General features: G+C 44.0%; 1 protein-coding gene across 4 annotated transcripts in view; it reads left to right on the top strand.

Annotated features, from left to right (window-relative positions):
* Positions 1–25307, top strand: part of Nost (Nostrin) — a 109136-nt gene that overhangs the window by 31000 nt on the left and 52829 nt on the right. For 3 of the 4 annotated variants that reach the window (XR_012825844.1, XR_012825845.1, XM_075679570.1), the window contains exons 3-9: positions 2523–2603; positions 2667–2729; positions 3214–3472; positions 4016–4240; positions 13702–13821; positions 13899–14007; positions 16309–16397. Coding sequence is in view for 2 of the 4 variants with exons in the window: in XM_075679570.1 (XP_075535685.1) it covers positions 2523–2603; positions 2667–2729; positions 3214–3472; positions 4016–4240; positions 13702–13821; positions 13899–14007; positions 16309–16397 (946 nt within the window). In the remaining 2 variants the exon portion in view is untranslated. The remainder of the gene's footprint in view (positions 1–2522; positions 2604–2666; positions 2730–3213; positions 3473–4015; positions 4241–13701; positions 13822–13898; positions 14008–16308; positions 16398–25307) is intronic. The other variant, XM_075679571.1, reaches the window with a different exon arrangement.

Genomic DNA, 25307 nt, shown 5'->3' with positions numbered 1-25307 from the left:
GTGTGACATTGCACATCTTCCTGCAGCTAAACATTTCGACAGAATTGCCTGTCTGGTTGAGAAATTGATTAGGACTTTCAGACTGTAAAGACCCCCTTTACAAAGGACCCTTTAAAAGCTGCACACCGCCACCCCCAAAAAACAATCCCTGAAGAAGGAGCCGAATGGGCTCCGAAACGTCGAGCTAATAAAATTCAGTTATTTGGTTGTAGTCAGTCTGAAAGTCCACATCTTCCTGTGCACTGCAAAGCCTGTTGTTATAGACCATGCTTTGAGCAATTACTGATCTTTGGCAAAAGTAGGGACCAAACCGCAAGGGAGTTGTAGGAAGCGTTTTATATTAAAAGGAAAGGGTCTAATTGTGCTAGCAATACAAATATCCTATTGTATTCTGCAGAAATGTGCTTTCTTCAAAATACGTTATCGTGACCATGTTGTTCTATGTCACACCTTAGCTCTCTGCTTTTTAGTGCACCTGCATCTTAGTCTTTATTTTCTATGTTTTTGAGGCTGTTATTAAACAGTTGGTATTGGTAGTTTGGCGCTTCACTGCCTTCTTTTTTCTTCCCTTTTCACAAAGTGTATTTCATGCCACAGTCAAGTATACCTAGGAATAATTTTAGGTTTTGATAGGTGCCGGAGCATTGTGTAGTGACATTGCAGACATGAAATGATGCCATCAGAGGGCCTTTCAAAAAAGTGTTGCAAGGCCCTTTGATGACATCATTCACTGTCTGTGAACAGGAAATTTTATATTATATGCATAATTGTCATAAGGGCAGTCACATAAACTAGCATAGCTGTGAAGATATGAAAATTGACTGATGATCATATTGAACATAATTGGATCAGGATGACATTCCTGCTAGACGTGCCAGATTCTGGCCCAACAGAAGATGGACAAAAACCAGCAATAAAAGTAGGGTTGGCAGAGTGTACTGTCTCTTGTCATCCTGTTTAATTACCACTTCACGCTATACACTCTTGTAACATAACGAAAAGGGAGTCCTTTTAATCAGTGCTTGGCTGTATATACAATAGCAGTGTCACAGTGATGACATTTGGATCCAATAGGAAAGTCAGTTTCGAAACTGAAATCTGCCACAACAGTCACCATAATTGAAAAGTTTAGAAATAAAATGTCATCATCCAAAGCATTAAAAGCTATAATAATGTATCTAAACATGCCAATTCTTAATTCCCTCATTTTAGCATTGCAAAACAAGATTTGGTCTTGCTAAAATGAACATTTTTATCAATTTCTCCAGAAAAGCTGATGATGTTGAGCTCAGCAATTAATTAATTAATTCATTCATTCATTCATTCATTTATTAAAAATACTGACATGTGTACTTGTTTATCTTTTTCGGGTGGCCACTTTTCACCGTCTAACAAATGTTACAGCTCAGCATGGGACACACCCACATGTATTGGAAGCTGTCACCGAAGCTTGTGTAATCGGACTGCATGTGCAACGCGAATTGTGTAGAACTTTCTGGAAGATACACGGGCACCAGCGATTACTCTGGAACCTTCGATGATGCATGTATAAAAGCCGACGCGCTTGACCGGCAGATTAATTTTTGACGATCGCTGACCGTGGTCGCCATTCTTTGAGTGTAACTTGGTTTTGTGGGCACAGGTTCACCCAATAAAAGCTAGCTCCATCATTTAGATTTGCCGCTGCATTATTGACTGTCACTACCACGTGACAGTATTGTCGTAGCTTTTAATGGTAAAGGTGGATTTCTCCGTATCATATAACAAAGAGCAGATGAAACAGCAACACAGAATTGCTGCAATGCTCACATATTGACGTATGCACATATGCACACGAAGTATGCGGGATAGCTGCATAGACAAGCAAGAAATCTCGTCAACCAAGGGATTCTGAGACCCCTAACCCATTTGCTAAGAATAAACAAATAGCATTTGTGAGCTCTTGGCTACTTCATACGTATGTTTAGGGACCAGCTCTCTCCTGACCTTGAATTAAGGCCGTCGCTACTCCTGGAACAAACTCTGGTGCCATTTGAACTCGTGGACTCTTGCAACCTGGAGAAGCATGCAGCTTCCATACCCACAAATACCATCAGCAGCATCATCAGTTGGCAAGGAAAAGATGCAAGATGTGTCTGTTTATCAGTTCCTCTGCAGGATGATCTTTGCCAAGTCTGCTTTTGCTCTTGACTCAAAGATTCGAAGACATCCTGTGGAGCAAAGGAAAAGAGTACACTTGCAAGCACCGTGCCTAATCAAAGCTGCTGTATGGGGCATTGATGGGAAAGTATCAGCATTTCTCAGTGCCAGTGCAAGTATTATCTGCTTATTTGTGTAAATTGCCATGGCATAGTGGCTAGGTCGTTTGGCCTGAAAATGTGAACAAGCAGCCTTGGCCCAACTCCTACCTCGTAACTACTGTTTGCAAAGAGACAAGTTGTCCTTGTTGGTTAACTTGAGTGATGCCTTCTGCAGAATGTTGTCCTGGGGCAAGCTTCTTGTTGGGGATAATTTTATTCCAGGTCCGAGTTGGAAGCTGTGCATGCTAAGAGTTTGGCGAAGCTCTCTCAGCGCCTTGCCAGGGCAGCCAGGGATGCCATTGGGTCAGTACACATGTAACCATGACCCCACACGTGCAGCTCATGAGTGTGTTCCACTGATTGCAGCACAAGTGCCACAGCTTGGCAGGAAGTGGCCACACAGTTGGAACGGGAGGCTCAGCTTCACAGGTACAGTTGGGTGACAGCATGAGAGGAGAGGTGGCCCTGGCCAGCAGCTGAATCAACCTCCTCTTACATGAGGGAAGCAAACAAGCATGAAAGCACATTGCCATCACATCAGCAAGTTGGAAGACAGCCTATCTGTCAAATAGAATAATGAAAATGCTGACAACACTTTTGTTTTTGTGTAGCAAGATGCATAATTTCACCCACAGGATAAAACAATCAAATAACAAGGACGGACATTTCACCGTCTTTTTTTCTGTTCTGTGGTAAGAATAGACTTAAAGGAGTATCAATTGGACACTCAGTCTGTCCTTTCTATGCAGTCACCTTTCTAAATGATCCCATGGTAATTTTTTATAATATAATATCATCTCTACCCGCCAGAACATGCACATGGTGTGCGGCAGTCAGGTGGAGATTAACCTTTCTACATAGAAGTCGGCTCGGCACAGGGCTCTTGAACACAAAGCAGGCCATACTGGTGCAGAGGTCTGTCGCGGGGCCTGTCGGAGGGAGTGTGTGGGCCTCTGCGAGCCTCCTGCGAGGCTCAGGCAGGACGGCGCAAGGCTCTCGAGGCAGCCGTGGAGCGCCGTGCACGTGCCGTGCGGGAACGTCGTGCCCTTCAGGATCGGACCAAGCGCCACGCCCACCATTGTGCCCGGATCAATGAGCAGGCCCAAGGGCGGGTGCTCGAACCCCGCTCGCATCGGGGCATGCGCCTCCTCACTGATAGAGACCTCCACAAGGTGTGACCACGGCCAGTCTCATACAATGATGCACTGGCTTGATTGGTATGCATGCTACATAAGGGATTTGCATACTTTCCTGTGCACCTGCTTAGAGTGTTTGGGGGTGGACTGTATGATCAGTGGTTGAGGGTCCAGCCTCAAGGAGAAGTTGTTTGGCTCAATTCAATCCCATTTCATCGTCCTTGACATGCTTTACACGTGCTCGGCTGTGTAATGTTTGATTGCCGCAGCCTTTTGTCACATCATTCTGATGATTTCAGAGTCTTGTGCACATATTCCCCATCTTGCTGATGTTTGCAAGATTACACTTGGCCACGTTATCTGAGCCACAATATTGGGCAGTGAGGCACAGGGACCTCCTAGTCAGTCGCATGTCAACTCCCAAGCAATCGTGACACCATGGTCTTTCTGCTTCTCATTTCTCTGGAAGCCTCTCAGTGGCCTTCTTCCGTGTCTGCTGCATATTAAAATGTCCTTCCAGCATTGTATGGAAGTGCAATTTATTTGAGTTTGCGCATGTACGCATTGTGAATTCCGCAGCTGGAGAGCAAGCGGCGCAAGGCGGAGAATGCTCTGACCAAGGCCGAGAGCGAATATTATGGCGCGTGCATGTCGGCTGAGCAGGCACGGCAGGAGTGGGAGACGCTGCTGTTCCAGACTGCCGGCTGGCTGCAGGCTCTGGAGCAGGAGCGCCTGGAGGCACTGCACACAGCATTGTCACGATATGCCCAGCACTTGTTGCACAAAGCCCCACAAGCGCTGCAGGTGGGTACTGGTGACCAGAGGGCACCGAGACAGATGCCGCACACAGGGTCTCTTGTTCAGACAGAGAACGACGCAGTGCTTGCTTCTGTCCAGGGCCTCCAGACTGGCTTCTCCTAAAACACGGCCCATAGGTGATCAAGCACAGCTGTCCTCATGGTGACAGCCACTCTCTTAAAGAACCAACAAAGTTTCCGAGCGCTGCTACACGACACCACCTGCTGTGAAACTTTGCTCTAGCGAACTTTCGTGGGCCACAAGACAGTGCACTGGCAGTCACATTCTTCTTTATTCTAGCTTTGAACAATTTACTGCTTGTCACCGCTTTGTTCTTACAGAAATTTCACAAGGTTGAATTTTTTTGGCTTGCATTGGCAATAGAAAGCTTGGCAACACTGTTTCCCTGGTTTGTCAATACTTTTACTCTAGTTACCAGCAGGCAACTCTGCAGCAGCTTGCTTCTACAATGATGAGGTGCTCATATAATGAGGTCTCTTTTTTTTCTCAACAAGGCGGGCAAGCAAAAATGCCAAGTGCTTTATTGAACAGTGCAGACTGAATATAGTATAGGTTGTCGATAAATTTTAGTGAAAAACAAAGCTTCAGTGGTGAGATCTCAAAAGCTCTTAGGAACAAAGGATACAGTGTCGCAAACACAAAGAGGTCATTTATATAGGGTGTATTCAAATAAGGATAGTCAGAGGGGGTCCTGACTATTTTTTGATTTTGACAAAATTTTTATGACAGAAAAATCCTTGATTACATTGGAAACAAGTTTATTTTTTCTGCGCACGGCTCTGTTTCAACATGAAAAATTCTTGACTGAAAGAAGGTGGAAATTGCAGCTAATGCAGTTGCATGCAGTTACAATTTTCTGAGAGTACAAAAAAAAGTTGCATTTTTAATGCTTTCATACTTTTTATACTTACTTTGCACAACCTTATTAATGAAAATAAGATACACTTAATTGCTTGCACAAATTCACAACACAAACAAAAAAATGGCAGGCTTGGCTTTTGAGCAAGCAGTGAAAGAAAAGTGACCTTTTTGGCAAATGTTTAGTGCCTTGTTACCGCGAGTTTCTTTCATAATTTTGCTTGTGCATTCATTGCTACTTGTTAAAGTTGCACCAAAGTGTATTTAGTCTAGCTTACATACTGAAATCATTATTTTGGGCAGGAAATTTAAGAAAACTTGCAGAATGTCAGAAATTTGACAGTTTTCGTGTGCAAAACAAAAAAACAAGTCACCTCCGATTTCAATCGAATCTTCTGAAATTGATTTGCTATAGTCGGTTATGTGTTATATGCAAAAACATGTCATATCATTTTGTTCCGAGTACAAAAGAAAGCAATGAATAGTGATGTATTGGCAGTGTTTTGGGTCCGACAGCCTGTCTTTTAGGATGTTGCACTGTGGAAATGTCAAGTTTGCACAGTGCAACATTGAAACGGCCATGGAGGAAGGAAAAAGATAGGAGGGAGCATACCACAACACGATTGAAGCCAACCTGGTGGCCCAACACGTGATCGCACGTCAACGTATGTGGTTGGTTTTAGTGATCCCGCTCTACAGGCAAAGCCACGGCAGGGCAGCCATACAAAACTGAATAAAAACTACTGGCATTGCTACTGGGAACCAAACGTCTCAGCAAATGTCGATTCTTGCTCCACATGATTTTGACAGAAGAGGCCACATGTGAGGCCACCACTGTGGCTTCATGGAACATTCGCTTGCCAAAGCTGGCAGCGTGATGTAATGCTTCCTCCTATTTTTTTTCCTTCCTCCATGGCCATAGCCTTTGTCAGTTGCCATTTTGTCCAAACGTACGAAGCATGGAGAAAGGAAAAGGGTAGGAGGGAGCATCACGCAACGCGATTGAAGCCCAAACCTGTCGGCCCAACATGTGACCACACGTCAACGTGTGCGGTTAATTTTAGTTAGAGTGCCTGGTGGTGGTCTCGTGCTGACGATGCCCTCTCGGTGAGCGCATATTTCCCCCCTCATCTTTTAAGAGATTCAATACATACAAGCATTTGTCTCGCAAACCAGATTTATTTCAAGGGAATTTTCCACGTCTCAATAATTTCTCTCGTCGTATACGAGTGCTGATTGCCGTGTTATAGTTTGTTAACGAAGCTTCCCCTCAAGTCTAAATATTGTAAGGCAGTTTGTCGTGTGCGTATCATGGCCACGCATGCTTATATCGCCTTTCCGTTTCTCTACCACGGTTGCACTCAAAAACCACGGCGCTGCAAGTTTGCTTCAGAGACTTTCCTTTCCTTCCCTCTTCTCCGCCCTTAAACTGGCTCTCTTAACTACTACACGCACAGACAAAGCAACAGCGCGCGCTTTAGATCCTATAGATGAGATGAATATTTACAATTATTATTAGGGTTATAATTATATTCGAGTGCTGATTGCCGTGTTATAGTTTGTTAACGAAGCTTCCCCTCAAGTCTAAATATTGTAAGGCAGTTTGTCGTGTGCGTATCATGGACACGCATGCTTATATCGCCTTCCGTTTCCCTACCACGGTTGCGCTTTAAAACCACGGCGCTGCAATATTGCTTTCCCCTCCTTCCTTCTTCTCCGCCCTTAAACTGGCTCTCTTAACTACTACACGCAGAGACAAAGCAACAGCGCGCGCATGCGATCCCATAGATGAGATGAATCCATATATATAGAAAAGTATCAGTCATAGCTCTCGTAGTATAGCCTTCTGAGCTGTTTCCCTTTTTTTTTTCTTTCTTTTTTCTTTGAAAGAAGTCCTATTAGGGTTATTATAATTACACGAAGGTATTTCGCCCTCGCCAGCAGCAGTACTTGAGATAGCTATTCCGGCGGCTAGCTTCCCACGCTATGCGTGCCGCCCTCGCACCTGTTTAAGCTTTTTCCTAGACGCTAGAGCTATACAATGTCCGCGCAACCTTGAGCGATCGGAAAGCGCGTCTTCCACCCTTGGCCGGCGGAGAGGGGAGACTTCGTTCCGGCCGCGAAGCTCTCTACATCTCAGTAAGGTGCCTGGTGGTGGTCTCGTGCTGACGATGCCCTCTCGGTGAGCGCATATTTCCCCCCTCATCTTTTAAGAGATTCAATACATACAAGCATTTGTCTCGCAAACCAGATTTATTTCAAGGGAATTTTCCACGTCTCAATAATTTCTCTCGTCGTATACGAGTGCTGATTGCCGTGTTATAGTTTGTTAACGAAGCTTCCCCTCAAGTCTAAATATTGTAAGGCAGTTTGTCGTGTGCGTATCATGGCCACGCATGCTTATATCGCCTTTCCGTTTCTCTACCACGGTTGCGCTCTAAAACACCAGCGCTGCAAGTTTGCTTCAGAGACTTTCCTTTCCTTCCCTCTTCTCCGCCCTTAAACTGGCTCTCTTAACTACTACGCGCACAGACAAAGCAACAGCGCGCGCTTTAGATCCTATAGATGAGATGAATATTTAAAATTATCTTATAATTATATTCGAGTGCTGATTGCCGTGTTATAGTTTGTTAACGAAGCTTCCCCTCAAGTCTAAATATTGTAAGGCAGTTTGTCGTGTGCGTATCATGGACACGCATGCATATATCGCCTTCCGTTTCTCTACCACGGTTGCGCTTTAAAACCACGGCGCTGCAATATTGCTTTCCTCTCCTTCCTTCTTCTCCGCCCTTAAACTGGCTCTCTTAACTACTACACGCAGAGACAAAGCAACAGCGCGCGCATGCGATCCCATAGATGAGATGAATACATATATATAGAAAAGTATCAGTCATAGCTCTCGTAGTATAGCCTTCTGAGCCGTTTCCCTTTTTTTTCTTTTCTTTTTTTTTTCTTTGAAGGAAGTCCTATTAGGGTTATTATAATTACACGAAGGTATTTCGCCCTCGCCAGCAGCAGTACTTGAGATAGCTATTCCGGCGGCTAGCTTCCCACGCTATGCGTGCCGCCCTCGCACCTGTTTAAGCTTTTTTCTAGACGCTAGAGCTATACAATGTCCGCGCAACCTTGAGCGATCGGAAAGCGCGTTTTCCACCCTTGGCCGGCGGAGAGGGGAGACTTTGTTCCAGCCGCGAAGCTCTCTACATCTCAGTAAGGTGCCTGGTGGTGGTCTCGTGCTGACGATGCCCTCTCGGTGAGCGCATATTTCCCCCCTCATCTTTTAAGAGATTCAATACATACAAGCATTTGTCTCGCAAACCAGATTTATTTCAAGGGAATTTTCCACGTCTCAATAATTTCTCTCATCGTATACGAGTGCTGATTGCCGTGTTATAGTTTGTTAACGAAGCTTCCCCTCAAGTCTAAATATTTTAAGGCAGTTTTCCTAGTCTCTAAAGCCGCTCGAGTTCATGCTGCTCCTCTGGCGGCCATTTTTCCAAGAAATTATGCCTTCCAACCACTCGACTGCCGCGGACAACATCAGTCCCTTTCCACATAAGTATGAGGCTCGGAGCAGGAGCTATGGCGCTTGAAAGTAACCGTTGGCTTGACGAACCAACCGACTGAGCTACCTTTCCGGGCAACATTGAAGGATCACGAGTTCAAATCACATGTTATGTTCCTTCTCCCCCCCCCTTTTTTTTTCTTTCTTTAATGTATTTTCCTTCATTTTATCACTGTACAGAAACCCTCCTAAAAAAAAAATTATATATCCTCAATTATGTGTGGCCACACATGTGCAGGTCATAAATACCAGGTTCTCTAGCCAAGTGCCATCCATGCAGTATAACCGAGCTCAGATTGGTCCACCTTGACTGATCAAATAGGGCACCACTGTAGGTTAAATGAGGCGTACAACTCCTGCGGGACCCGCCGTGGTTGCTCAGTGGTTATGGTGTTAGACTGCTGAGCACGAGGTCGCGGGATCGGACCCCGGCCATGGCGGCCGCATTTCGATGGGGGCGAAATGCGAAAACACCCGTGTACTTAGAATTAGGGGCACGTTAAAGAACCCCAGGTGGTCGAAATTTTCGGAGTCCTCCACTACGGCGCGCATAATCAGAAAGTGGTTTTGTCACGCAAAACCCCATAATTCAATTTTTAATTTAACTCCTGCGGGGACAGTAGAGTATCCGTCTCCAGTGCAAGAGGACCGTGATTCAAGTCCCGGTGCCGCGCAATTCCCCACCGGAAAATACAAAAAAAAAAAACCGTGTGTTGAGAAAATTGCACAAACAGGCCTGGAGTGCGGCCTGATCCTGGTGACCAGAACCGGTAACGCACTCTCTCACCAGAGCAGGATTGGCCACCCTGGTGCAATACTTGGCCACAATTTCCTATATGAATACAATAATCAAACCCCGGCCCTCAGTCCCCAGCAGCCGCGAAGCAACTGACCACGGCGGCGGTCAGATCTGTGACGCTGCAGAGGGTGCTAAGAATACCTGGCTCCGGACAGGCCGCCATTGGAATCTGAACCTGGCAACGTTTAACGTTAGAACGCTATCTAGTGAGGCGAGTCTAGCAGTGTTATTGGAGGAATTAGAGGGTAGTAAATGGGATATAATAGGGCTCAGTGAGGTTAGGAGGACAAAAGAAGCATATACAGTGCTAAAAAGCGGGCATGTACTGTGTTATCGGGGCTTAGCGGAGAGACGAGAACTAGGAGTCGGATTCCTGATTAATAAGGAAATAGCTGGTAACATACAGGAATTCTATAGCATTAACGAGAGGGTGGCAGGTCTTGTTGTGAAACTTAATAAGAGGTACAAATTGAAGGTGGTACAAGTCTATGCCCCTACATGCAGTCATGATGATCAGGAAGTTGAAAGATTTTATGAAGACGTGGAATCGGCGATGGGTAAAGTCAAAACAAAATACACTATACTGATGGGCGACTTCAATGCCAGGGTAGGCAAGAAGCAGGCTGGAGACAAGTCAGTGGGGGAATATGGCATAGGCTCTAGGAATAGCAGAGGAGAATTATTAGTAGAGTTTGCAGAACAGAATAATATGCGGATAATGAACACCTTTTTCCGCAAGCGGGTTAGTCGAAAGTGGACGTGGAGGAGCCCGAATGGTGAGACTAGAAATGAAATCGACTTCATACTCTGCGCGAACCCTGGCATCATACAAGATGTAGACTTGCTCGCCAAGGTACGCTGCAGTGACCATAGGATGGTAAGAACTCGGATTAGCCTAGACTTGAGGAGGGAACGGAAGAAACTGGTACACAAGAAGCCAATCAATGAGTTAGCGGTAAGAGGGAAACTAGAGGAATTCCGGATCAAGCTACAGAACAGGTATTCGGCTTTAACTCAGGAAGAGGACCTTAGTGTTGAAGCAATGAACGACTATCTCATGGGCATCATTAAGGAGTGCGCAATAGAAGTCGGTGGTAACGCCGTTAGACAGGAAACCAGTAAGCTATCGCAGGAGACGAAAGATCTGATCAAGAAACGCCAATGTATGAAAGCCTCTAACCCTACAGCTAGAATAGAACTGGCAGAACTTTCTAAGTTAATCAACAAGCGTAAGACAGCGGACATCAGGAACTATAATATGGATAGAATTGAACAGGCTCTCAGGAACGGAGGAAGCCTAAAAACAGTGAAGAAGAAACTAGGAATAGGCAAGAATCAGATGTGTGCGTTAAGAGGCAAAGCCGGCAATATTGTTACTAATATGGATGAGATAGTTCAAGTGGCTGAGGAGTTCTATAGAGATTTATACAGTACCAGTGGCACCCACGACGATAGTGGAAGAGAGAATAGCCTAGAGGAATTCGAAATCCCACAGGTAGCGCCAGAAGAAGTAAAGAAAGCCTTAGGAGCTATGCAAAGGGGGAAGGCAGCTGGGGAGGATCAGGTAACAGCAGATTTTTTGAAGGATGGTGGTCAGATTGTTCTAGAGAAACTGGCCACCCTGTATACGCAATGCCTCATAACCTCGAGCGTACCGGAATCTTGGAAGAACGTTAGCATAATCCTAATCCATAAGAAAGGGGACGCCAAAGACTTGAAAAATTATAGACCGATCAGCTTACTGTCCGTTGCCTACAAAGTATTTACTAAGGTAATCGCAAATAGAATCAGGAACACCTTAGACTTCTGTCAACCAAAGGACCAGGCAGGATTCCGTAAAGGCTACTCAACAATAGACCATATTCACACTATCAATCAAGTGATAGAGAAATGTGCAGAATATAACCAACCCTTATATATAGCTTTCATTGATTACGAGAAAGCGTTTGATTCAGTCGAAACCTCAGCAGTCATGGAGGCATTACGGAATCAGGGTGTAGATGAGCCATATGTAAAGATACTGGAAGATATCTATAGCGGCTCCACAGCCACCGTAGTCCTCCACAAAGAAAGCAACAAAATCCCTATAAAGAAAGGCGTCAGACAGGGAGATACGATATCTCCAATGCTATTCACAGCATGTTTACAGGAGGTATTCAGAGGCCTGGAGTGGGAAGAATTGGGGATAAAAGTTGATGGAGAATACCTTAGCAACTTGCGATTCGCTGATGATATTGCCTTGCTTAGTAACTCAGGAGACCAATTGCAATGCATGCTCACTGACCTGGAGAGGCAAAGCAGAAGGGTGGGTCTGAAAATTAATCTGCAGAAAACTAAAGTAATGTTTAACAGGCTCGGAAGAGAACAGCAGTTTACGATAGGTAGCGAAGCACTGGAAGGGGTAAGGGACTACATCTACTTAGGGCAGGTAGTGACCACGGATCCGGATCATGAGACTGAAATAACCAGAAGAATAAGAATGGGCTGGGGTGCGTTTGGCAGGCATTCTCAAATCATGAACAGCAGGTTGCCACTATCCCTCAAAAGGAAAGTGTATAACAGCTGTGTGTTACCAGTACTCACATATGGGGCAGAAACCTGGAGACTTACGAAAAGGGTTCTGCTGAAATTGAGGACGACGCAACGAGCTATGGAAAGAAGAATGATGGGTGTGACGTTAAGGGATAAGAAAAGAGCAGATTGGGCGAGGGAACAAACGCGGGTAAACGACATCTTAGTTGAAATCAAGAAAAAGAAATGGGCATGGGCCGGACATGTAATGAGGAGGGAAGATAACCGATGGTCACTAAGGGTTACGGACTGGATTCCAAGGGAAGGGATGCGTAGCAGGGGGCGGCAGAAAGTTAGGTGGGCGGATGACATCAAGACGTTTGCAGGGACAACATGGCCACAATTAGTACATGACCGGGGTAGTTGGAGAAGTATGGGAGAGGCCTTTGCCCTGCAGTGGGCGTAACTAGGCTGATGATGATGATGACTAGTATACTCGTTTCAGTGTTCCCGCTCTGCAAGCAGAGCCACGGCATGGCAGCCGGACAAGAGCACACTGAATAAAGACTACTGGCATAGCTACTGGAAACCAATCGTCTCAGCAAATGTCAATTCTTGCTCCGTAATTCCGATGCAAGAGGCCACGTATTGGGCCACCACTGAGCAAAGGGCTGGCTTCATGACGTAATGTGCTCTCTCCTAACTTTTTCCTTCCTGCATGGTGCGAAGTGTCACATGCGCGAGATGCATGGTGCGATTTTGCGTGTGATTCGTGATACGACGAGCCAGACTCAGCCTTGCCACATACAACGATTCAGGACACATTGTACGAACATGGTACGAATGAGCGAGTGGTGCATAGCTCCACCCAGAACCAGCGCCCCTGTCTGGACACTCGGAATGGCTTAGCAAATAAAGTGAAAACAAACGTGTTTGCACATCTCTCTCGCTTTAAACAAAAGATGCCAATATAAACACAACTATGCGAGCAGTGTTTTCGCAAGGCCACGTCTGCAGTGTCGGCTCCGTTGATTGCTGCCGATGACTAGAAGCTCACTGGGCCATTGAATCAGAGACCAGTGGACCCTATGACACGACCGCATGCAACTGGTAATGAAGCGCCTATGTTGGTCAACACAATCTGTACATGATTATAGCAGAGTGTGGGTGTAGGTCAGTTATTTATTCATGATTTTGGGAAGCTACTGCATGAAAACACGGGACTCGTGTGTTCTTGCGGTAGCTTCCCAAAATGCACAATTATGTCGCGGTTAACCTACAATATACGAGCCAGCCAGACGAGCATGCAATCGCTGGCTCGCTGGCCGCCGGATCCAGCGCTTACAGCCCTTGAATTTCGGTCCGCGACCGAGCAAGCTTCCCTCCGCGCACCCCCCCCCCCCCTTCTTCCCGCAAATTTTCTTAGGTTATGTTTTACCATTGGGGGGGGCACTTGCTCGGAATTTTACGGTAATGGTAATGGACACCTGATCACATTGCCAACCGAGAGGACAAAAGAGCCCAGGAAGTCACCCAAGCTAACGTAATGCTGGGATTTCTCTGCTACTGCTAGAACTAAATTGCGCAAACCAAAACCTTGAAGTGCAAATGCACAGCTGGCCGCCAAATGGCCCTCCATTGAGCATAGCACTGGCTCCGTGCTCAAACTTGCTTCACTTAATTGTGACATGCTTCCCCATGTTATCTTTGCAGTGTGCCGAGTGTGTGCAGGCACAGACAGCCCGTGTGGATGCCAAGCAGGACATTGAGGAGGCTGTGCGCCTTAGAGCCACTGCACCCAATGTGCCTGAGCAGCTGCTACCAGATTTCTATGTAAGTCAGCTTCACTGAAGCACTGGCAACTGCCACATGCACTGCTCTTGCAAAACAAAAACAAAACAACTATGCAGGCGGAGGATCTGTCAAGTCCCATGCAGCCCCAGAGGCGCAAGGAGGCCCTTCAGAGGCTGCTGCAGCTGCTACAAAAGGACCTTGACACAGAGCGGCGAGGAAAACAAGGTTTTCACAGCTTGGATCAGTATTTTTATTTTGAACTTTAGCTTATTTTGCTTTAAGCCAACGGAAGAAACTCAGCATGAGGCAGATCTAGGGAAGATCAAGTGGATGATCCAGAGGATTATCTAAGCAGTTGGCCATCACCGTGCTCAGTGCAAATTTTTTTTCTTTTTTTCTTTTTTTTTTTACAGCTTCTTCCTAGGTAGACAGCCAGTAGATGTTGTATCGTTATGCTTTCCTTGTCTCCTGGGTGATTGGATGACTGTGTGATTATGCCATAATGCCATATCACCGAGCTTTTAGCATTGTTTTTCACCAGCTATTGTGCACTATTTCCCTGTTTTCTCTTTTCTTAATGAAATGTGACATTCACATGCAACCATGAGTTATGGCCTAGAACATTTTGTAAAACTTGTTTATATACATGCTGCTTGTGGGTTTAGCTTGCTGTTTTTCGTCCGTGGCAGGAAGCTGAGCAGATCACACATGACTGGCAAAACACATCTTACTTGGACTTGCAGTGTACCACACAGCTGGCCACACAACAACAACAACAACCCCTAGTGATCTGAAGGACTCCTATGTGCATACGCCAGCGCAGATAGATATGGTGAACCAAGTGTGCAACCCGTCTATGAGGTGGCGCTGTACACACTCCACTTCAGAATCTATGACAACGTTATGATGCTGGAAGAATTTATGCTATGGACAGCTTTCTAAGCCACAAGTTTTGCAGAGAGAAGTCGGTTTTCTATGTTGTCTGCATGCTTTCTTCTGGGTACTGTTCGAGAACCTTCAACACCTTGTTATCCTCTTATCCTCAAAGTGTGCTGTTTTTGTGGAGCGCTTTCTGCCGGCTGACAGTACCACCCTGATAAGATGGAAAAGCACACACTGTTCGCCAGTTAGTTCTTACAAATTTATAAAAAACATTCAGCTGCTAGCATTATTTTCTTGTGCTCTTAATATGCACATAGTGCCACACAGCTGTCCACAGACTGTTATCATTTACTGAACTGCGTTATGCAATATGACGAACTACAGTATAATGTAGTAAAAAAGTATTTTATTGCCAGAGTGATTTCCTTCTTTTTTTAAATATCATATTTATCACAGACATTAATTTTATTTTGTTTGCAACCATGGCAGTTTTGATTAACAAGCCTAGCAATGATATCAACCCTAAACCCTCTGATTTGAATGTAGTAACCCTGTTGGCATATAGGTGTCTATTACCTGTACAGCAACATTTGCAGTTGTAAAACTTTGTATTGTCTAATTTTGTCTAATTGTGTAGACCCTGGTAGCTGAGTGCTGTTCATTGTATTTTGGCTTATATTCTCCAACAGAAAGATGGGGAGGCAGAACCCAGGTCAATTACAGTTCACTTATATTGCGGGAGATCTCACAGCATTGCAACTGGTTGTTCATTAATACACGCTACTGCAGTGAAAGGTAGATGCTTAAAGGGGGCCTGAACAATTTATTATTGAGGAGAAAAAATTATCTTGAAGTTAACCTAGGCTATTTCATAGATACTTTGCTGCAAAAAGTACTTCAATGCGTTCAGCAGAAGCAGAGTTATTGGCAGTCAAACATGGCCTTCACGATGCTTCTGCTCCTTCTCCAATGCCTTGCACTGCGAATGCTACGGTGGAGCAGTGCATGCCCACAACGCTTCGTATTTTAAATGTCTCCACGGCACGCAGTTCAAATTTCATTTTGGATGTTAACATAGTCGCCACTACTTAGCATTTTGGTGCCTACGACGCGCTAAATGTAAGCCAAATGCAGTTGTCCTCAGCACGCCGCAGCAGCAACAGTATCTACGCTACGTAGCAGACTGCAGCTACCAATAGCAGCCGCATATGGGAATCCGCTTTATTACGAAATAAAGTACCCACAGAGATTGAGGAGTATTTACTCTGTTGGGAATGAAAAGAGAGCGTTTGAGAGAAAGGTGACTCCGTGCTCCGCTTGCGACCTCCATGCACCACATATGACAGCAAAACTTGGCCGAGATGTTCACAGCACCGTATGCTATCCACGGACTATGTTATTTCACCAAGCCTGAAGGGTGGTTCAGGACCCCTTTAACAAGGCTCTCTTCAGCGTTAACATTTAAGGCTGTAAGAACTGAACCGTTAACTACGTTCTTATACATTTGTCTATAATAAATATAATTAAATATGATTGCACAACTGCAACATTATCTCAGTTTGGCGCAATGCTGAAAAAAGCTATAACCCGCTTGTTTATACGAGCAAAGTGTGACCGACTTTGACATCTTTCGACCTTGTGCAGGTGTGGAGTCCTTAGCCCAGGCTTTCAGGGAATCTCCTCGCTTTGGTGATGAGGAGGCCCAGCTGCGTGTCCAGGAGAAGCTCCAACAGGTTTGTGCGAGCAAATCTGGGCTTATGTGCTGCGCGAGCCTGCTGCGCACTCCAACCGACCCCAAAGTTGGACAGGTTGAATGTGATCTACAAGGAGGAGCCAGAAACATTTTAAGACAGCAGTGATGAATAGCTATGATTGTGAGTCAGCGTGCGGCACAAATTGCCTGTATTGGTGAGAAGGTTTAGAGTTACTGTATATGCTACAAACGAGAAGAAAGGAGGTTAACTGAGGGGCCCGATTTTTATTATAGTCATATCATAAGAAGCCAACAAACACTGACACTAAGGAAAACATAGGGGAAATTACTTGTGCTTAATAAATGAAATAAAGAAACAATAAATTAATGGAAATTAAAGTGCATGAAAAAACAACTTGCCGCAGGTGGGAACCGAACCCACAACCTTCGCATTTCGCGTGCGATGCTCTACCAATTGAGCTACCACGGCGCCGTTCCCCGATCCACTTTCTTGGGTAATTATGTGTCCTAGTAGAACCCTGGGAGTGTCAGCCAGCACCACCACTCACAGACCTTGGCGGCAAACGTGGAACATCCTTTTTTTGCCGCAGGTGTCACACGAATGTGATCTTTTTGGGTGAAGGAAACTGGTCAATAAACCTACACATATTTAACCTGAAGGCATCAATGTTGCCGGATTCAAGACCCTCATTATGTATGCTATAGTAACTCTAGTTACGATGATGACCTATTGGCATATTCTTGAAACTGGGCGGTGACAAATAGTCACCTAGGCCTGCTTGAGTTATCTCAGGTATGCTATACATCCTTATCAGCCTAGCATTTTGTATAGATCTCCTTTTCTCTAAATCTCCCGTTATGATGATGGTGATGATTTATTGGCACCCATTTTGAAACTGAGCAGTGATGAATAGTCACCTAGCCTTCTTAAATTAATCAGTTAATACCAGAGAAGCCTCCACCTGGTGGGTAATTGAACAAAGTGTAAAAGTGCTGCAAGTGAAATTCTATTCAAGATCTCAACTCTTAGCCTCCTTAAGTTAATCAGTTAGGATGGATGGATGGATGGATGTTATGAGCGTCCCCTTTGGAACGGGGCGGTGGGTTGCGCCACCAAGCTCTTGCTATTATGCTGCCCAATGTCCTACCTAAGTTAAGCAATAAAAAAAAAAGAAAAAAAAACACTATGAACTCACACAACCAAATTTTCTGATCCCCTATTGTGAACTGTGCTTTTGTACGTCTCCGTTCTTTGTCGTTTCCCTACTTTTATTCCACCAATCCTCCAATCACCTCTTACTAATCCCTACTACGGACATATTTACTTTTCCACTGCTCTCGCTGAACCCAAGGGCTTCAAGGAGGCCAGTAGTGCCTAAATCGGCCGCTGGGCAGACGTCTTCACATTCTAATAAAACATGCTCCGTAGTTTCCCTAGCTTTACCGCAGCAAGCACATGCTTCTTCTCCCTTCTTATATCTCGCTTTATAGGTGCGTGTTCTAAGGCATCCCGATCTCGCTTCGAAAAGTAATGAGCTTCCCTTTGAGTTATCATAAATGGTTTCTTTCCTCATTTCGTTTTTTCCTCTTAAGTAGTTACTCATGGCAGGTTTCTTTTCCATTACCGCCACCCATGAGATTATTTCAGCCTCTCTGACTTTCCGCTTGACCTTCTTTGTTGCTGTGTTGCCCACCCTACAGGCCACATACTTGCTGGTAAGCTTCCTAGTTCTTTTCTTCCACTGTGAATTAATGTTTTTCCTGTACAGATACCTGGACACTCTCCCAGCCCATTTACTTTCTTGCATATTCCTGAGCCGTTCTTCATACTTAATTTTACTGAGAGGTTCCCTCACTTCAAAACTAGTCCAGCCCACATCACCCTGCACAGCTTCATTTGTAGTCTTCCAGTGAGCGCCCACTGCCCTTTGGTTCCCATCGAGTCCTGATTGTACCCCCGATTTAAAGCAAAGAACTGCATTTCCAAAAGTAAGTCCTGGAAACATTACACCTTTCCACATACCTCGGAGCAGATCGTACCTATTGTATCCCCATAGCGCTCTGTGCTTCATTATGGCTGCATTTCTCTTCCCCTTCACTGTTATTATTTTTTCCTGTGTTTCCGTATATCTATTTCCTTCATTTATCCATATACTAAAGTATTTATAGTCTGTTACTTGAGGTATTTCCTGGCCCTGTATTGCCACTGTCTGTTCATTGTTTTTATTGAATGCCACAACACCTGATTTTCTAACACTAAATTTCAAACCTAAATTGTTGCCTTCCTGTCCACAGGTATTAGACAGACATTGCAAATCACTTTGCTTGTTAGCTAGCAACACAATGTCGTCCGCATAAGATAAACCTGGGAGTTGCTGCTCTACTACTGTACCCGCCTGTTTGTATGAGAGATTAAACCCAATATTACTTCCTTCTAGCGCCCTCTCCATCCTCACGATGTACATCATAAACAGCAGCAAGGATAAAGGGCACCCCTGCCTCAGTCCCTTGTTGCTATGAACTTTCTACTCGCCCCTCATCCCTTCCTATTCAGCGCAAACGGTATTTTCTAGGTAAATCTCTCTCAAAAGCTGTAGACAATCGTTACCTAAGCCTTCCCCTTCCAGAATATCCCACAAAATGTTGTGGTCTACATTGTTGTAGGCTCCTGTAATGTCTAAAAAGGCCACATACAATGGTCTGCTTTTGATATTTCAATACATTGAGTAAGAACAAACAAGTTATCATCCAAACGCCTACCTATTCCGAAGCCATTCTGAAGCTCCCCCAAAATGCCATTATTCTCTGCCCATGCTTGAAGCTTTGATCGCCTGCATTGCTAGCCTATATATTACCGATGTAATGGTCAACGGTCTAAATGAGTGAATTCTGTCTTTCTCCTCCTTACCTTTATAAATTAAATTCATTCTACTTTGTCGCCAACTGTCTGGTATTCATCTATCTTTTAAAGTTTTTTCCACTGCTTTCACCAGAGCTTCCTTACTTTTTGGTCCTAGTTCATTTATTAGCCTAAAGGGAACGTCATCTAGCCCTGTGGCTGTGCGCTTAGGAATTTTCTCTTCCGCTTTCTTCCAGTTTAAATTTGTCAGCACCAGCTCCTTTTCCACTTTGGTCTCTTTCATGCTTTTTTCTTCAAGTACAACCTCATCATTGCCTTGGAAAGATTTGGCTGTTACTTTTCGGATGTCATTTATTGCCGCTTCTCCTTCCTGTCTGTTTTCATCTTCGTCTAGGATATGTTGTTGTATTGTTGTTCACTTCCTGCTTTATGTGGTTCCAAAATATTCTAGGTGTGGCCTTCTTTTTCTCACGTATTTCTGACATCCAACGTTCACTTCCACCTTTTTTCACCTTAATACTACCACCTTAAGGAGGCTTAATACCACCTTAATACCACCTTTCACCTTTTTTACCTTAATACCAGAGGGAAGGCTCCACCTGGTGGATGCTTGAACAAAGTGTAAAAGTGTTGCAAGTGAAATTGCATTCAAGATCACAACTCTTAGCCTCCTTAAGTTAATCAGTAAATACCAGAGGGAAGGCTCCACCTGGTGGATGCTTGAACGAAGTGGAAAAGTGCTGCAAGTGAAATTCCATTCAAGATCTCAACTCTTAGCATCCTTAAGTTAATCAGTTAATACCAGAGGGGAGGCTTCACCTGGTGGATGCTTGGACCTTTAAGCTGGAAAAGTGCTGCAAGTGAAATTCCTTCAAGATCTCAACTCTTATTCCCCAACCACTGGCATGCGTCGGCAAGCTTCGGCGCGCGCCGACAAGCGAACGCTTCGCTTCGCGTTGGTCGGAGGAAGAGGGCACGCAACCACTGGAGCGAAGCTCCGACGCGTGCCGAAGCTCGCTCCTCGGCTGCGGCGCACTGTTGCTGGACTATTTTGTCTTCACCCGTCAAAGCCCGGCCTAAAACAGCCTGCTGTAAGCTAAGCTTGAAACAATAAGTTAGTGATCTGTATGCGCTTTTAGATATAAACAACACGTTTGAATAATGAATACATGCCTGCCGTAACAGTTTCTTTTTATTTTTGAAGTAATAATAGTGCACAAAATATCGACATCAGCGCTCGCGAGTCATCTGCCTTCAAGATCGCTTTGCAAACACCTGCACGACGATGCCATATCATATCAAAAACTGTTGTACCATTTCATTTTTTGGTAACTCATTGCACAGCCAACTATGTAAGAATCAGGCGTGCAAAGTATCACTGAAAAAAATCTGTGTTGGAAATATTGTCACGTAGTAGTGACGGTAAATAAATAGTGCAGACTCAATCACAACAATAGCGGCGAGCAATGTCAGCCATCGCCGAAAATCTCGTCTGCGGGTCAAGCGCATCGGTTTGCATACATCAGTCGTCGAAAGTTACAGTCTATTCGCTGGTGCCCGCGCGCCTTCCAGAAACTACTACATAATTCGTTTCACGTATTCAATCAGATTAACAGGGTTTGTTGACAACAGACAGAACCATCGATAACATTCGCGAAACTTCCGATACGTTCAGGCGCATCCTGCACCGAGTGATAATGTTTAACATTTTTTAGCCGGTGAAATACGGTAACCACATATAGATAAAGCATGTGTCAATGTAATTATGCTTGCTGGTGCATGAAAGGAACGTGAGAAAGTGGGTTCTGAGAAAATCAGCAAAAAAGAATTGAGACACCTATAGCACTCACAAAAAAAATCTAGAATAGCTAAAATTTATGTAATTCATAGCTTGCCTCCCCGAGATTCTTGATTCTGTTAATTCATAGCTTGCCTCCCCCTGATTCTTGATTCTGTTAAATCTAGCCCATGGATCGCCTCTATTATTCTGGGTTGTTTTGATGCATCAACACCGCATCCGGAGGCCTTCACATTGAGTGTATTGCTACAAAACATTTTCACAGTGTAAGGGCCATGTTCTATTGTAACTGGTTTCCACATGTCAAGTTTGTCTTTCTTTACATTAATGAAGTGACATACCGTCAGATAATACAAGCTTGAGAATGGGAGGGTTTTAATAGGGGTCTTTCGTTGCCCTTTGCCAAGTTGTACTATTGAAGCGCTTATTCGAATGCATGGGAGCAGCTCATTTGCATAGTATAAGAAATATATAAACAGGTTATTTTCACAATTTATACACTTCATCACCACAAAAAAAATTGTTTTATTGTTTTCAGCCTGCTATGATGTTTTGACTGAGAAAGATATTCAATTTGTTCTGCGAGGCACGCAATAATTGCTGTGGCATATTTTATTGCACTACACTAGATACAGTAGCTAACCATTATTATTACTCAGACGAAATTAATAGCACAATGCATATAATCAAGCACATAGCATATTATTATTGCACTTTTTTAATTTATGCCCTTTTTTTAATTGCACAAAAGCTACTGCACTGAAATAGTATACCAGTACATACTTAAAAAGCACGATTTTATACTACGATAATAATAATCATTCAAATGTTTATTGTAGTGCCCAGGAACAGCTAGAGAGCCTTTGTACTGGTGCAGTTAACGAGCACTATGCGAGACAAAATGTACAGAAAACATGAATGTGGTAGACAAAAAAATGCAAGATAGAGAAACAAATAAAGAAAAGAGGAAAAGTAAACGGGAGTTAATCCTATGTGATTATTTACAGATACACAAAACACAGGAAACGAACTCTGAAGCATGTTTTGGAGTCGAGTCTTATACAGCAAAATCTTGCAAAAAGGCCAGGCAACAAATGTGGAATGCTACCTGGTATGCTGTTGTGGCACGAACAAATGCATATGATCAAGAAGCTTTAGGGAATGCATAATGTCATGGACCACCTTATACAGGAACAAAAGGTGTGATTAAGGCTTGAATCTAGAGCTGCGAGTTGAAGTACATTTGAGAAGGCTCAACTGTGGTCGCCTGAATGGTAAAAGTGATGCTTTAAGATATCAATTTATTCTGGATGCGTTCAATGAGGTCGGAATTAGATTTGCTCGTTGCACCCCCTGCTACAGAGGCATACTCTAGTAGTTGGCGGCACACAGCAGAATTTCAGAAACACAATAGGCGAGTGAAAATCATGCAATATACACCATTCAATTCCAAGAGCATGAAGGGCATGTTGTGTAATTATCTATGTGAAGAGAAGCTTAGCATTTTGTCGAAGTACACACCAAGATCTTTCATTACATCAACCCTAAGCATCACGTAGGGTGTATCAAAATTTCACATGGTGCGTTTTCTGCATATAACTTAATGTCATAGTATTGGAAGCATTTAGGAGTACTTATTGTTTCTGCACCAGTTTGAGAGTGAAAAAATGTCTTTTTAGAAGTCGATGCAGTGGTGAACACTGTTCACAGTGTCAAATAGTTTTAAGTTGTCGGCACACAAAGTCATGCTGTTCATTTATTAAAATGCTCTTAGCACTAACAGAAAGCAAGGAATCCAATATTGATCCAAACACTTTTGACGCACTGCAGAGGATAGATATAGGTCGGCAGTTAGTAACTGCACATCTAGCACCTGATTTGTGTATGGGCAATGTCCATGCTACCTTCCGAGTGCTAGAAAAGGTACTAAACTTTAGGGAACTATTGAAAATGTTTGTGAGAACAGGGAACAAGTATGCTTCCATACGTCTTAACCCTTTCAGATGCCACTTTATCCCGTTGATTGAAAAGTTGCTTTCACCCAATCTCTTGCATTTTCAGAATCGTAGAAAGTGTACAGCTGCAGAAAATATTAAGAATTTTCAATTGTTTAGCGAATTTTGTAAAGTTTACAAAATTTCAACTCCATGCGAAAGCTCACTACAGGAACACAAAATATGAGAATATGTATTATTTCGTGTTTTGAAAAGCTTCAAAAGCACTTATCCAGCCACTTGAAAATTATGCCTGGTGCACGACGTAGTAAAAAACAACGAAAGAAGTGAACCTGCTACATACAACATACTGACACAGAGTAAAAACACCCAGCCGTCTACCTTCCCACTCATTTTGCTAAAACATGCTGCACATTATTCAATATTGCAGCACAGTTCCAATAATAAATGTTGCAAGATGTATGAAACACATTTTAAATACCACTACTTTCATCAGTGCTTTTGCTATTGATGCACTCTCCTGCTGTGCACAATTGTGTAGACAGTGTCTCAAAGGGTTAAGCTCTGCGGAAGAAATACCATCAACGCCACAAGAAAGAGAAGGTTTAAGGCACTTCATACACTTGAAAACAAGGTTTTCATTGACTGATAGCGTACAAACTGTGCCAGACTGAGAAAGAAGGTTACTTGAAGCATATTTCACACCATATAGCACACAAATGTTCTGCAAAGGCATCAGCAGTGTTCGAGACAACACCACCATTTTCATGAAGAAGACATACATCTTTGGCACTTTTTTTAGAAGAGTGAGAGCGCAGAAAGCTCCAAAAATATTTTGAATTATGTGTCACGCTGGCTTCAACACAATCAATGTGGTCGTAGTGATGATTCTAATAATAATAATAGTAATAATAATAATAACCTTAGTGGTAACTTGGCACTCTAGATTAAAAAGAAAGGCTGATGCCTGTATGTTAGAGCATCTGGTAACCAGCCATCTAGAGCAGGAATATGCAGGATGCAGACGACACCTCCTTCCCCTCCACGTGCACACACACGCACGCACACACACACTTGCTCAATAGCACAGCACGGCACACACGCACACATTCGACGGGTGGACAGCACACAGAAGTGCCAATTCAGTCTGGTTCCAAGGAAGGAGAATCCAAATGGCCAAGGAGTGTGAAGAGAAAGCTCTGTATGCCAGGTATAATCATGGAGTTGTGGTGTCGGGCCATAGAGGTGTGATGAGGGCTTGGGCTATGCTGACCACTTGTTCAGACGAACTGAAGAAAGATTAGTGCTGTTCAAAGAGCCGTCAAGCACGCTGCAGTATAGACTAGTGCAATGTTGCGCTGGTATTGCAGGGTGTGCTACTTGAGGGGTTTCAGGCAATCCTCATAGGCTGGCATGAGCTTGCGACAACCGAAAAGACGAGAGTAGAGGGTGCGTGTTGTCCGGCGCTGAACAAGCTTAAGTTTGTTAGCATCGCGAGTTTGGTTACGGGAACTATACTGATGAGCAGTACTCAAGTCATGACAGAATGATAGAAGCGTAGAGTGCTCGGAAAACCTTACGTCATCAGGGAAGGGAGACACGGGACACAAACCTAAGAATTGGCTGATGCTTAGAGACAGTGCTGGTGACATATGCGGAAAAGTTGAGAGAAGAGCTAAATGTTACACCCAGAATGGGTAGGGCCCGAACCGTCTTTATGGAGGTGCCTCCAAGGAAGTAGGTTGGATGTACAGCAGTTTTGTTGTGGCTGATACGTATGGCAGCACTTTTCGCAGTGCTACTACAAAGTTTGATATTGTAGGCCCAGTCATTCACCTTTACGAAATGTATTTATTGCAAGCACATATGCTGTTCATCGGCATACTGTTGTTGTGGAAGTGTTAACTTGTTAGTCAAACACATTCTGCACAGATGCATTAGTAACTTAGTTTTGAGTAGATCTTTGTCCTGACTACAATTTATAGTATCGCAGCAAGAAACATTTTAGTAGAAGCTGAAGGGATTCCAGCAGTTTAAGCATACCGACTGCACTCGCACAATGCACTCACACCAGCTACACTATGAGAAATTTTAGTTTGTCAATAAGTGGCAGCGATATTGAAAGTGATTAGCTTTAGAATCCACATATATCCTCATCATGGCATGCAGTGGTGCTAATTCACACAATGTCAAACATATGCCAAGTCAATCACAAAGATATACACTAAGCCAAAAATATGCAATTGTAAAACATGTACTGCAAAGGCACGCATATTTTTTCTGTGAACAGGTTATACAGCTGACTGGCAAAAGTGT

This window comes from Dermacentor variabilis, chromosome 2, assembly GCF_050947875.1.
Source record: "Dermacentor variabilis isolate Ectoservices chromosome 2, ASM5094787v1, whole genome shotgun sequence".
Lineage (NCBI taxonomy): Eukaryota > Metazoa > Arthropoda > Arachnida > Ixodida > Ixodidae > Dermacentor > Dermacentor variabilis.
This window is presented reverse-complemented; position numbering and strand designations above follow the sequence as displayed.